The sequence below is a fragment of the Eubalaena glacialis genome, chromosome 3, assembly GCF_028564815.1.
Source record: "Eubalaena glacialis isolate mEubGla1 chromosome 3, mEubGla1.1.hap2.+ XY, whole genome shotgun sequence".
NCBI classification, from domain to species: Eukaryota; Metazoa; Chordata; class Mammalia; order Artiodactyla; family Balaenidae; genus Eubalaena; species Eubalaena glacialis.
The window spans coordinates 151417611-151431366 of record NC_083718.1 but is presented as its reverse complement, the minus strand read 5'-3'; the positions used below and the strand labels follow the sequence as shown (position 1 = coordinate 151431366).

General features: G+C 35.6%; 1 protein-coding gene across 4 annotated transcripts in view; it reads left to right on the top strand.

Annotated features, from left to right (window-relative positions):
* Positions 1-13756, top strand: part of ZFYVE9 (zinc finger FYVE-type containing 9) — a 185743-nt gene that overhangs the window by 86672 nt on the left and 85315 nt on the right. For 3 of the 4 annotated variants that reach the window (XM_061184219.1, XM_061184218.1, XM_061184216.1), the window contains exon 5: positions 12835-12934. The exons of the other annotated variant lie outside the window; for it this stretch is intronic. In XM_061184219.1, coding sequence (XP_061040202.1) covers positions 12835-12934 — 100 coding nt within the window. The remainder of the gene's footprint in view (positions 1-12834; positions 12935-13756) is intronic. 4 annotated transcript variants of the gene reach the window in all.

Sequence of the window (13756 nt, the reverse complement as noted above, 5' to 3'; positions counted from 1 at the left end):
GGTTTGCTAGTATTTTGTTGAGGATTTTTTGCATCAGTGGTCATAAGGGATATTGGTCTATAGTTTTCTTGTAATGTATTTGTCTGGCTTTGGTATCAGTAATGCTGGCCTCATAGAGTGAGTTAGGAAATATTCCTTCCCTTTCAGTTTTTTGGAAGAGTTTAAGATTTGGTGTTCTTAACTGTTTGGTAGGGACTTCCCCGGCAGTCCAGTGGTTAAGACTCTGTGCTTCCACTGCAGGCAGCACGGGTTTGATCCCTGGTCAGGAACTAAGATCCCATATACCACACAGCATGGCCAAAAAATAAAAAATGTTTGGTAGAATTTACCAGCGATGCCCTCTCATTTGGAGCTTTTCTTTGTTAGGAGGTTTTTGATTACTGATTCAATCTCTTTGCTATAGATGTATTCAGATTTTCTATTTCTTCCTGATTCAGACTTGGTAGGTTTTGTGTTTCTAGGAATCTGTACATTTCATCTAGGTGGGTCACAATTTTTCTAAATCAAAACAAAATTAATTGAAAAACCCAGATTAGGATATTGAGTCTTAAATCAATGCTTCCTTTGACAAAACAAATCAGAAGGTGGTTATAGGATGTCAACTAACAATGTGTCTTTGCTATATAATGCATTCATCACATTTTCAATATATAAATGGGCAAAAGAGATGTTTAAGTGGGTTAGTAAATAGTGGAGAAATATTTAAATTTATATTAAGAAGTAGAAATTAAAATTATGCCTAAATAGCAAAAAAACAGAAAATGTTGATAATACACAATGAAGGTGATGTTAAGTTGAAATCAGCATGGTTATATTCAAAAAGATATATGTATCAATTCTTAGAGTTATTAATTCCTTTTGGGGGAAATAATTCCCAAGGACAAGATTTGTAATCAAAAAGATGGTCATTTTAGTGTTACTTTTTTTTTTAATTATAAAGTTTTCTTTAATTAATTTTTTGGGCTGTGTTGGGTCTTCGTTGCTGCATAAGGGCTTTCTCTAGTTGTGACGAGTCAGGGCTACTCTTCACTGCAGTGCGTGGGCTTCTCATTGCGGTGGCTTCTCTTGTTGCAGAGCATGGGCTCTAGGCATGCGGGCTTCCATAGTTGTGGCTTGAGGGCTCTAGAGCACAGGCTCAGTAGTTGTGGCGCACGGGCTTAGTTCCTCCGCAGCATGTGGAATCTTCCCAGACCAGGGATCGAACCTGTGTCCCGCACATTGGCAGGCAGATTCTTATCCACTGCACCACCAGGGAAGCCCTAGTGTTACTTAAAATAGCAAATAAATTTGAAATAATTTCTGTACAAAATTGGATAGTGATAAGTTAAATATAATAATGTAATTTGATTCCACCATTAAAAATAATTTTTATAAGGCTGTATGGAAAATGCTTATGATGATGTATGAGTAAAATAAAATGCAAACTCATAGTTATACTTTGTTTATAATTATAAAGATTATCTTGGGCATAAAAATAAGTATATCTAAGAGGAACGTGTAAAACTGAAAATGGATCATTTTGTTTGGCGGAATTTTGGATAATTATTCTCTTTTCCTCTCTGTTTTTAATTCTTAGAGTGGTTCTTAATATTGATTCAATTAAAAACAAGTCAGGATCTATAAAATAATCTTGCCCAAGAAAGTCAAACTCAAATCTGATCAAATGTCTAGATTTTGCAATCAATTTTAGGAAATACAGAGTTAGAGAAACTCACGTTAAACAACACCACAAGAAGGCAATCAATGAAATCCAGATTGTGGGAAAGTACAGGACAAATGACTCAATTTCTTCAATAAAAGCTTTGTTTTTTTTTTTAAACCACTGTATCATACACTATTTTAAAATTTTTAAAAATCTTTTTAATTATTATTTTTTTTGGCCATGTGGCTTGTGGGATCTCAGTTCCCTGACCAGGGATTGAACATGGGCCACAGCAGTGAAAGCCCAGAATCCTAACCACTAGGCCACCAGAGAACTCCTTTCAGTAAAATATTTTTGAAGGAGAACCTATATATTAAAAGAGACTTGAGACAAATTCACCAGTCATAAAGTGTGGACCTTATTTGATTCTTGATTCAAGTATAGCATTAAAAAACTAAATAAAATTAAAAATTTAAATATATTCATAAAAGCTTAATAAAAACAGTATATTAAAAATATAAGACTCATACAGCATTGAATGCATATATTAGAAAAGAAAGATCTAAAGTCAGTCATCTAAGTGTCCACCTTAATAAACTAGAAAAAGAAGAGCAAATTAAATCCAAAGTAATCAGAAGAAAAGAAATATTAAAAATTAGAGTAGAAATCAATGAAATTGAAAACAGGAAGTCAGTAGAGAAAAATCAGTGAAACCAAAAGCCGGTCTTTGAAAAGAGCAATAAAATTGATAAGCCTCTAGACAGGCTCATTAAGAAAAAAAAGAGTGGACACAAGTTACTAATATCAGAAATGAAAGAAGGAACATCATTACACATTCCATTAAAAGGGTAATAGAGGAATACTATGCACAACTCTATGTCCACAAAGTTAGTAACTCAGAAGAAATGGACCAATCCCTTGAAAGACACAATTTGCCAAAACTCACACAAGAAGCAGTAGACAATGTGAATAGGCTTATGTCTATTAAAGAAATTGGGTCAGTAATTAATAACCTTCCAAATCAGAAAGCACCAAGCCCAGGTGGGTTCACTGCTGAATCCAAACATTTGAGGAAGAAATTATACCACTCTATAATCTCTTTTAGAGGATAGAACCAGAGGGAATACTTCCGCACTCATTCTGTGAAGCCAGCATTCCTCTAATAACAAAACTAGACAAAGACATTACAAGAAAACTATGGACCAATATCTTTCCTGAACATAGATGCAAAAATCCTCAACAAAATATTAACAAATTGAATCCAACAGTGTATAAAAATAATCATATACCATGACCAAGTAGGATTTATCCTAGTTATGCAAGGCTAGTTTAACATTAGGAAATTAATTAATTTTAATCCATCACATCAATAGGCTAAAGAAGAAAAATCATGTGATCATCAACAGACACAGGAAAAACCATTTGACAGAATGTAACACCCATTCATTATAAAAACTCTTAGTAGATAAGGAAGAGAGAGGAACTTCCTCAACATGATAAAGAACATCTACAAAAAACTGACAGCTGATATGCTAAATAGTGAGAAACTTAAAGCATTCCCACTAAGATCAGGAATGGGGCAAGATGTGCCCTCTCACCACTGCTTTTCAACATTCATACTGGAAGTCCTAGCTCAGGCAATAAGACAGGAAAAGGAAATAAAAGGTATACAGATTGGGAAGAAAGAAATAAAACCGTGTCTTTGTTCACAGATAGCATAATCATTTATGAAGAAAATCTGAAAACATTGACAAAAAAACCCCTCCTGGAACCAGTAAGTGATTACAGCAAGGGGGCCAGATAATAAGGCTAATATGCAAAAGTCAATTGCTTTCCTATATACCAGCAATGAATAAGTAGAAATCGAAATTAAAAACACAATATCATTGATATTAGCATCCCCAAGACTAAATACTTAGGTATAAATCTAACAAAATATGTTGTATGTACAAGATTTACGTAAGGAAAACTACAGAACTCTCATGAGAGATATTCCATGTTCATGGATTGGAATACGCAATATTGTCAAGATGTCAGTTCTATAGATTGATCTATAGATTCGGTGCAATCCCAGCCAAAATTCCAGCAAGTTATTTAGTGTATATCCACAAACTGAATCTAATGTTTGTATATAGAGACTAAAAATCCAGTATAGGCAACACAGTACTGAAGAAGAATAAAGTTGGAAGACTGGCACCACCAGACTTCAAGACTTACTATAATGCTGTAGTAAGCAAGACAGTTTGGCATTGGCAAAAGAATAGGCAGACAGATCAGTGGAACAGAAGAGAGATCCCAGGAAAAGGCCCACAGAAATATAGTTGACATCATTGACTAAGGAACAGAGGCAATACAATGGGCAAACTGGGCATCCGCATGCAACAGATTGAGTCTAGATGCAGATCTTACACCTTACACAAAAATTTACTCAAAATAGATCACAGACCTAAATGTAAAATGCAAAAATATAAGACTCCTAGAAGATAATGTAGGAGAAAATCTGGATGACCTTGGACTTGGTGATGAGTTTTTAGATGCCAAAAGCTCAATCCATGATAAGAATTGATAAGCTGGACTTCATTAAAATTAAAAACTTCTGTGAAATAACTTGTGAAGAGAATGAAAAGACAAACGAGAGACTGGGAAAAAATATTTGCAAAAGACATTTCCAATAAAGAAATGTTATCCAAAATATACAGAGAACTCAATAAGAAAACAAACAACTCAATTTAAAAATGGGCCAAAGACCTTAACAGACACCCCGTGAAAGAAGATATACGATGGCAAATAAGCATATGAATAGTTGCCCACATCATACGTCATAAGAGTAATGCAAATTAAGACAACAATGAGGTACTACTACACACTTATTAGAATGGTCAAAATCCAGAATGCTGACATCACCAAATGATGGTGAGGATGTGGAGCAACAGGAACTCTCATTTATTGCTGGTGGGAATGCAAAATGGTACAGCCACTTTGGAAGACAGTTTGGCAGTTTCTTACAAAGAGAAACATAGGCTTACCATACAGTCTGGCAATCATGCTCCTAGGTATTTATATAAATGAGTTGAAAACTTTTATGTTCACACAAAAACCTGTACGTGAATGTTTATAGCAGCTTTATTCACAATTGCCAAAATTTGAAAGCAACCAAGATGTCCTTCAGGAGGAGAATGGATAAACTGTGGTGCATCCAGACAAAGGAATATTCAGTGCTAAAAAGAAATGAGCTTATCAAGCCTTAAAAAGAAGTGGAGGAATCTTAAATGCATATTATTAAGTGAAAGAAGCCAATCCGAAAGGGCTATATACTGTATGATTCCAACTATATTACATTCTGGAAAAGGCAAAACTATGGAGACAAACAGATTGGTGATTTACAGGGGTTAGTGGAGAGGGAAGGATAAATAGAGCACAGATATTTAAGGGAGTGAAAGTACTCTGTATGATACTATAATGGTGCATAAATGTCATTATACATTTATCCAAACCCATAGAATGTATAAGACCGAGAGTAAACCCTCATGTAACTATGGACTTTAGGTGATAATGATGTATCCGTGTAGATTGATTGATTGTAAAAAATGTACCATTCTGGTGGGGGATGCTGATAATGGCAGAGGCTAGGCATGTAGCCGGGGTAGGGGGTATATGGAAAATCTCTGTACCTTCTGCTTAATTTTGCTGTGAACCCCAAACTGCTCTAAAAAATAAAGTATTAAAAATATATATGTGACTTTTTAAAATGTTGATACCGCTTGGATATTTGATATTAAGAAATTGTTCATTTTTAAGGTGTGTGGTTTTGTTATGTTAAAATAGTCCCTATGTTTCAGAGATTATATATTGAAATATTTAAAGATTAAATGATACCTGAAATGTATTTCAAAATGATTAAATGGGGGAGAAGTGGGTGAGGATTGGCTTTGATAACGGTCTCACCTGGGTAATGGGCACTTGGGGGTTTGTTATGCTGTTACGTATACTTTTATATGATTGAAAATTTCTATAATAAAAATTTTTTTAAATCGAGAATGACCAGAGTATGGTTACAAAAATAGGGATATGTTTTAATTGCTTGCCTTTTTACAAATTAGCACTTTTAACCCACATATTACTCTTATAATGCATTGTAAGTGTGTTATTTACAAGGTAATAACAGGATATATAAAAAATTAATTCAGAGTATAGTAAAGGATATGAATCTGATAACTTCATACAAGTTTAAGGTTTTATGTTGAATCTTATTTTCTTACAACTCTTTCTGTTTATATAGCCTCACTTGGAAATAAAGTTTAAAGGTTTAGTCAGGGACCCTTTGTAGCCAGATACACTCTTAAAATGACTCTGATAATTATTGTTTTCAATTAATAACAGCAAAGTTGCAGCAGGTGTTTAGACAGAAGCAGGGTTCGAATCTGATTGAACTGCTTTAGTTCTTATTACATTGATTTTGGTATTTGTTAATATGCAAGGGTAAAGTACTCTTTTGCACTTAAGAATTTTTACAAGTTATTACTGTCACTGGTCTTTGTGAGTGGCTGGATATTGGTCAGTCACAAGCACTTTCCTCTCCTGGTTTTTGTTCTTGCAAGGCAGTTATTTTTGTCATAATTACAGGGCTTTTTGAAGACTTGGCACATCATTCTTTCTACTTTCTAATTTGGAAAGAAATAAGTGATCATTTGATGATTTGAATTTTCAAGAATTGCAATGGAGTGTTATTCACACTGTAAGGGGGTATAAATAGGCACAAAAAAAGGTACTGAATATGAAGCTTGTTCATAAATTTTGCAGTAGGGTTTGTTATGTGGAAAGCCATGAGTGGGAAATTTTAAAAGGAAAGGGATGTAAGGGAACCATCGTATATTTAGTACCTATAATGTGCTACATTTTACATGGGTTATCTCATTTAATCTTCGTAAAAACCTTACATGGAGGATATTAATATTTCAGTTTTACATATGAGGAGAAACTGAGGCTCAGAGATTTTAAATTATTCCCATAAAATTATTTGGCTAGTGAATGATAAAGTTGAGATTGGAACCCAGAAGTGCCACATTAAAGAAAATTACACACAAACGGAACATTTTAACTAATATTTCGCTGGAACATTATGTAGCATATGTATTATAAATCATCATAATTTGTCTCTTTACAGTTAGTTGGATCATACAGATCCTGTCATTTAAGGTCATTCATAACCATTTGGCCTATAAAACTTGAGGTCACTAATATTAATAAACTGCTTAAAATGTGTTTGTCATTGTTGAAGTTGTGAATTTGAGCATGTATGATATAGCCCTTCCTTGATAAGTGCACATTAATGTTTGTTTCTCCATTCATATATTCATTTGTGCAATCATTTTACTAATCCAGGAAGCAATAAGCATTTATCAAGTACCTATGTTATTTCAGGCACTGTGATATCAGTATTAACAATACTTTCATTCATTGTTCCATGGAGTTTACATTCTAGTTTGGGAAAATGGAGAATAAGTTAAATAAATGCAATAGATTGTGTTAGTTGTGGTAATGAAGGTATATGGTATGATACTTCAGCAATATAAGAAGTTCACATGTACAAATATATAATTCTCTTTATTTCTAGAACTGACTTTACTCATCTGAGCCTATAGCTCAGAGAACTAGGGAAGATACTTAGATGATGTTTGGAATGTGGTGGGTTATTTCTGGTGGTCATAATGACTAGGGTCACTAATGGCATTTAGTAATCTGGGACGAGGACTGCTAAATGTCCTGTGTCAAACAGGACAATGCTGCCCAGTGACGAATTGGCCCACCCAAAATGTCAAGACTGCCTTTGTTGAGAAACACTGACTGACCTGGCTCATGGCAGACAACTTCACCTTGGTCTTCTAGGCAAATTCAATATTATCCAGTAATTTAAAATCCAGGATTATTAACCCTTTCTCAGTCAGTTCATATCTCTTAGATTCTGTCCATCTTTTCCATGGTACTAATTCTAATGACCTGAGGGTCTTATTACATCATAATCTTTGTCTTTTTGAGAATGAGGGTCAGTGTTTCCAGGTCTCTCTTTCATTTTATATTGCAGTACACTATCTATTGATATGTCAGTCATAGGCACTGTCCAGTAGTTTCGTGCTGTTATGTTACACTCAATTTCATGTAGTTCTGTGGCATGGGTAATCCCACAGAAATGTATACCTTTGCCTGTCTGCCATTTCTTTGCCATTCCAGGTAGTCCCTTGGCAAATTATCCACTTTTCTAACTACTGTGTCTTTCTCTGAGCCCATTGGAAACGTAAAGGATTCCCTCAACACTGTTCATAAACCCGTGGGATATTGGCAAGGATCGGTATTCTTGGTTCCTTCTGTTTAACTGCATTATGCTGCACCTTAGCTCGCGCTTTTAAAAAGGTATCTTTGTTTTTTGGGTTTTTTTCATTCTTTTTTGAGGTTATTTTCCCAAAGCACGAGTCCTCTATTTCTGAAAGTTCACAACTGTGCTAGTTTGCTAGGGCTGCTGCAACAAAATACCACTAACTGGGTGGCTTAAACAAAGGGAATTTATTGTGTCACAATTCCAGAGGCTAGAAGGCTGAGATGGAGGTGGTGATAGGGTTGGTTCCTTCTGAGAACTGTGAGGAAAAGATCTGTTCCATGTTTCTCTCCTTGGTTTATAGATGGTTGTCTTTATGTTCACATGGTATTCTCCCTGTAAGCATGCTGTGTCCAAATTGCCCCTTTTATAAGTTCACCAGTCCTCGTGGATTAGGATCCCACCCTAATGACTTCATTTTAACTTGTATGTCTCTGTAGAGGCCCTATCTCCAAATGATGTCATATTCTGAAGTAATAGGCATTAAGATTTCTTATGTATTTGGGGGAGATACAGTTCAACCCATGGCACCAGTTAATATTCTTTTTTCCTCTATTTTTTTTTTAATACAGAAGAAACTCTACTCAAAGTTAAAAGATCCCAATCCAACACCTAAAACATTTATGTAAAGTAAAAGGAGAGAAAGAAAAAGACCCTATTTCCATCCAGCTCTCATCCCCAACTTGACTGTTACTTTTCCATGTCAGTCAGTACATACAGACTATCTCATTTTTTTAATTTATTTATTTTTTAAATTTATTTTTGGCTGCGTTGGGTCTTCGTTGCTGTGCACGGGCTTTCTCTAGTTGTGGTGAGCGGGGGCTACTCTTTGTTGTGGTGTGCGGGCTTCTCATTGCGGTGGCTTCTCTTGTTGCAGAGCACGGGTTCTAGGCGCATGGGCTTCAGTAGTTGTGGCTCGTGGGCTCTAGAGCGCAGGCTCAGTAGTTGTGGCGCACGGGCTTAGTTGCTCCGTGGCATGTGGGATCTTCCCTGACCAGGGCTCGAACCCATGTCCCCTGCATTGGCAGGCAGATTCTTAACCACTGCACCACCGGGGAAGCCCCTATCTCATTTTTTTTAACAGCATGAATTGCATTCCGTTTTATGGTTATACTGCAGTTTAACCATTCCTCTTCTTCCTGCACATTCGGGTTGTTTTCAACTTTCGGCTATTACAAAGTATACAGAGATAATTCTTGTATACATCTCTTTGCATATGTGGGTGTTTTGGTAGGATAAATTTTTTAAATTGCATGTACTGAGTCAAAGGAAATGAACACTTAAAAAATTTAAAGATATTGTTAAATTAACCTACCAATTTATGCTACCATCAGCAGGATATGGGAGAAAGTTCCTCTTTTCTCTAAGCCCTCTCCACCATTGAATGATGTCAGTTTTTAAAAAAACCAAAAATACTTTGCCTGTACCATAGAATAAGAATATCTCATTCTTTAATTTTTATTTTGTCACTAGTGATACTTAGTATTTCTTTATTTATTGGCTATTTTATTTAATTTTCTGTGAATTTATCTCTGTGAGTTCTCTGCCTGTTTTTCCTTGGAGGTATTTGTATTTTTCTTATTACTTTATTGAAGCTCTTTATATGTTATGGATATTAGCCATTTGTCCATTATATATAACACAAATATTTTATCCAGTGTGATATTTTATTTTTTTATGCTATTGTAAATGGAATTGTTTTTGTAATTTCCTTTTTAGATTGTTCATTATTAGTATGTATAGAAATACAACCGATTTTTGTTTATTGACTTTGTATCCTGCAACTTTGCTGAATTCATTTATTAGTTCTAACAGATTTTTTTGTTGAATCTTTAGGGTTTTCCACATACAAGATCACATAATCTGCAAACAGAGATAATTTTACTTCTTTCTTTCCAATTCGAATGCCTTTTATTATTTTTTTTTTTCTTGCCTAATTACTCTGACTAGAATTTCCAGTACCATGTTGAATAGAAGAGGTGAAGGGAGGCATCCTTGCCTTGTTCCTGATCTCAGAGGAAAAGCTTTCAATATTTTACCTTTGAGTATGATGTTTGCTGTGGGTTTTTCATATGTGGCTTTTACTATGATGTGGTAGTTTCCTTCTACTTCTAGTTTTTTTTATTGTTTTTATTATGAAAGAGTGAATTTTGTCAAATGCTTTTTGTGCATCAATTGATATGATCACATGTTTTTTCCCCTTCATCCTGTTAATGTGTATTATATTGATTTTTTTTTCTTTTTTTAAAATTTATTTATTTTACTTGTTTATCTTTGGCTATGTTGGGTCTTCATTGCTGCATGCGGGCTTTCTCCAGCTGTGGTGAGCAGGGGCCACTCTCTGTTGAGGTGCTCAGGCTTCCCATTGCAGTGGCCTCTCCTGTTGCAGAGCACAGGCTCTAGGCGCGTGGACCTCAGTAGTTGTGGCACATGGGGTCAGTAGTTGTGGCTCGCGGGCTCTAGAGCGCAGGCTCAGTAGTTGTGGCGCACAGACTTAGTTGCTCCTCGGCACGTGGGATCTTCCCAGACCAAGGATCAAACCTGTGTCCCCTGCACTGGCAGGTGGATTCCCAACCGCTGCGCCACCAGGGAAGCCCTCTTTTGATTTTTTATGTTGAACCATCCCAAATTTATTCTTGCTCCCCTCTATTTTTTCCCCTACGTTGCAGTCATGCAGATCTGATCATGTCTTTCTCTTTGATTGAAACGTTTAAGTGATTTCCCATTGCTCTGTTAAAAAGACCAAAACTGTTAATACAACCTAGAGAACCTTTGCTTGGTCTGGCCTCATCTTATTCCATGCATCCCTTAACTCTCAGGGTCTCTAGCCACATTAACCCTCTATAGTTTCTTGATAGAGCCATGTTCTAACCCTAATGGCACCCAAGCACATGGTATTTCTTCTGCTTACTCTTGTCTCTCTCCTTGGTACCATTTTATGCATAGAAAACTTTTACCCATGCTTCAGATTTTGTCTCTGTCATTTCCTAAATAAAATCTTCCCTGACCCTGCCAATCTAGGTAAAACCTAGATTACATGATCTTATTTTACCATGTACTTCTTTTGAAGCAAGTAATTTTACACTCACTTGTGTTATTATTTGATTTTAGATTTTAACCTCTGTAGACTGTAAATTCCACAAAAGCAAGGGCCATATCTGTTTTGTTCACTGCTACACCCAATAGGGTAGCCCAGTGCCCAGTACATAATCAGAGCTCAAATATTTGTGGAATAAATGAGTGAATGAAGGCTTCTTGGTTTTACCTCTTGATTAGAAAGGTTATTGAAGGATTTCAAGATTAACAATTCAATTTAATTTTTATGAAGTTCTATCATTTGGTATTTGTGTGAAAGATGAATTGGAAAGACACATCTGAAGGTTAGGAGGACAGATAATAGATTTTGATGATCTCCTAGGCCTCATACAATAAAGGCTTGAATAAAGGCAGCAGCATAGGATGGAGAGGAAGAGGTGGGATTTGGGGAGAACCATTTAAGAGAGAGAACAACGGGACTTAATGACTGACTGGATGTGGTCATAGTGATGGAGAAGGAAAAGTCAGAGTCTCAAAATGATACATGAATAGTATGAGACACTATTACGTAGTGGTTAAGAACAGAGCTTTTGGAGACTTTTTATGTAACTTACTAGCTGTATGACAGCAGTTTTACTTCACATTTGTTTATTTAACTCTGTTAATTATAAATGAATGCCTTCATAGAATTTATGAGGTTGAATGAGATAATACATGTATGTAAAGTGCCTACTATTCATACAGTTTGCTGTGAACTTGAGCAAGTCTTTTAACCATCCAAATTTAGTTTCCTCTGATAGAAAATAAGGATATATATCCCCTGTTCTCCCTGTATCACAGAGTTACTTTGAAAATGTGAAGCCTCTGAAAAATGTAAATTGGTAGTCATGTTAGCTAGGTATATTAATTACATCTAGTAGAAGAAGAGATGATTGCTCTCACTTTGTCTTTAATAGGACCTCATCTCTTGTTTCATCTTTGTAAGATATAGGATACTTACTGTCCATAAAAACTGGATTAGTAAAATTTACACTACTGGGAACACCTTTCTGCCTGTATGAAGCTCTCTGTGATAAGGGACTAATGAGTTCTCAAGAAAATAAATCTTAACAGGGAGCCTAAGGAGATCCTTGTTGCCTGGTATGGAAGGGAGAAGAAAGTAAGATTGTCGGGAACTGACCCTGGAAAGTGGAAATAAAGTGCTGGAAATTGGCATGGCCAGTTTTTGGTTGTCTGCTCTGATTCCCTGTAGCTGGGGCTGTGCATATTTTTATGATTGAGTTGTGTATTTTGATCTTTCCTGGCCTTCATAGCAAACCAGTGAAAGCAGATGGTATGATTATTATTCTGCACATAAGGACAGTAAAAAAAACAGAAGTTAAAGCCCAGAATTCCCAGTCTTTGTTTATTTCACCTGCTATATTGCCTCTTCAAACAGAAATAGCAGATGTTACTATTCTAAACGCCCATGTTATGTGATATTGTGTACAGGAATTTTGCCTAAGGGCAGCTTAGATTTTTTTCCCCTGCTATGTATTTGGTGTGTAATCTTGGCTAAGATTTTTGTTCTCAGCCAGCAATTTCACTTTCCTTATTTTTGACAGACATGTTAATCTCTTTCTTGCTTTTGAATTGGGTCTTGCACCCAGCTTCCTTAATTGCATTTTCCTTTGAAGTTTTTAGTGTTGTATTAGTACGGTTCCCTGTCACTCAGTGTTGGTCAGTATTGGTTTACTTCCTTTATACTGTGATCCTAAGTAAATTTAGTATATTCTTTTTCCTGCAGGTTTTCTGTGCTTCCTGCTGTAGCTTGAAATGTAAACTGTTATACATGGATAGAAAGGAAGCTAGAGTATGTGTAATCTGCCATTCAGTGCTAATGAATGGTAAGTATTAAAACAGGTTGAATTCACAGTTATTGAGACAGAACAAGAGAATTCCAATGAAAAGACTACTGTTTTTTTCCTTCCTTGCTCTACAAGTTGCTCACCTTCTCAAATGTCATAACTTTACCTGAAAAATTTAAAAATACCTTAGCATTTCAGAATTCCTGTGCCTAATTTAATGAATAAATGCTAAAGTCAGGTAAGTTTTGCAGGAAAAAAGGAAATTCTTGTGGAAATCTGGTGCTCTGTGGCTGTTAATGTTCCTGTGAAATGACTGGAGTGGGAGTGGGGAGGGGGCTATTGACCACTGAGATGATGAAATATTAAAATTGGGCTGAGGTTTTCCTTTCAAGGGAAGGTTCTCTTTCTAGGGAATATCTTAATAATTTAGAACACATTCTTATTGACACTTTGGTTCACTTATCTTGTTAAAAATAAATATTTTAGCATCTCAAATCAAATAGAAAATTGCATTTTTCTGTCAGTTATCATCTTAATACTACTTAGATTTGTCATAAGAGTAATAGTTTTTAATTTACTTATGTGGTAAAAGAATATGGCCAGGAGAAGGTAAATATAGCTTATCCAGTGTTCAGCTTTTGCGGGACTGGAAATAAATCCAAGGGCGTTTTAGTTAAAACAAAACTCCCCAAACAAACAAAAACCCCCGAGTATTCTTGTAAAGAGATACAATAAAATTGATCAAGCTGTATAGTATTTTCTCTTTGAGTGCATCTTTGTACAGTTGCCAGAACAGTTACTAATAGACATAAAATGTTGAACTTAGACACCACTGCTGCTTGTGCCAGGATAATGTGTCTC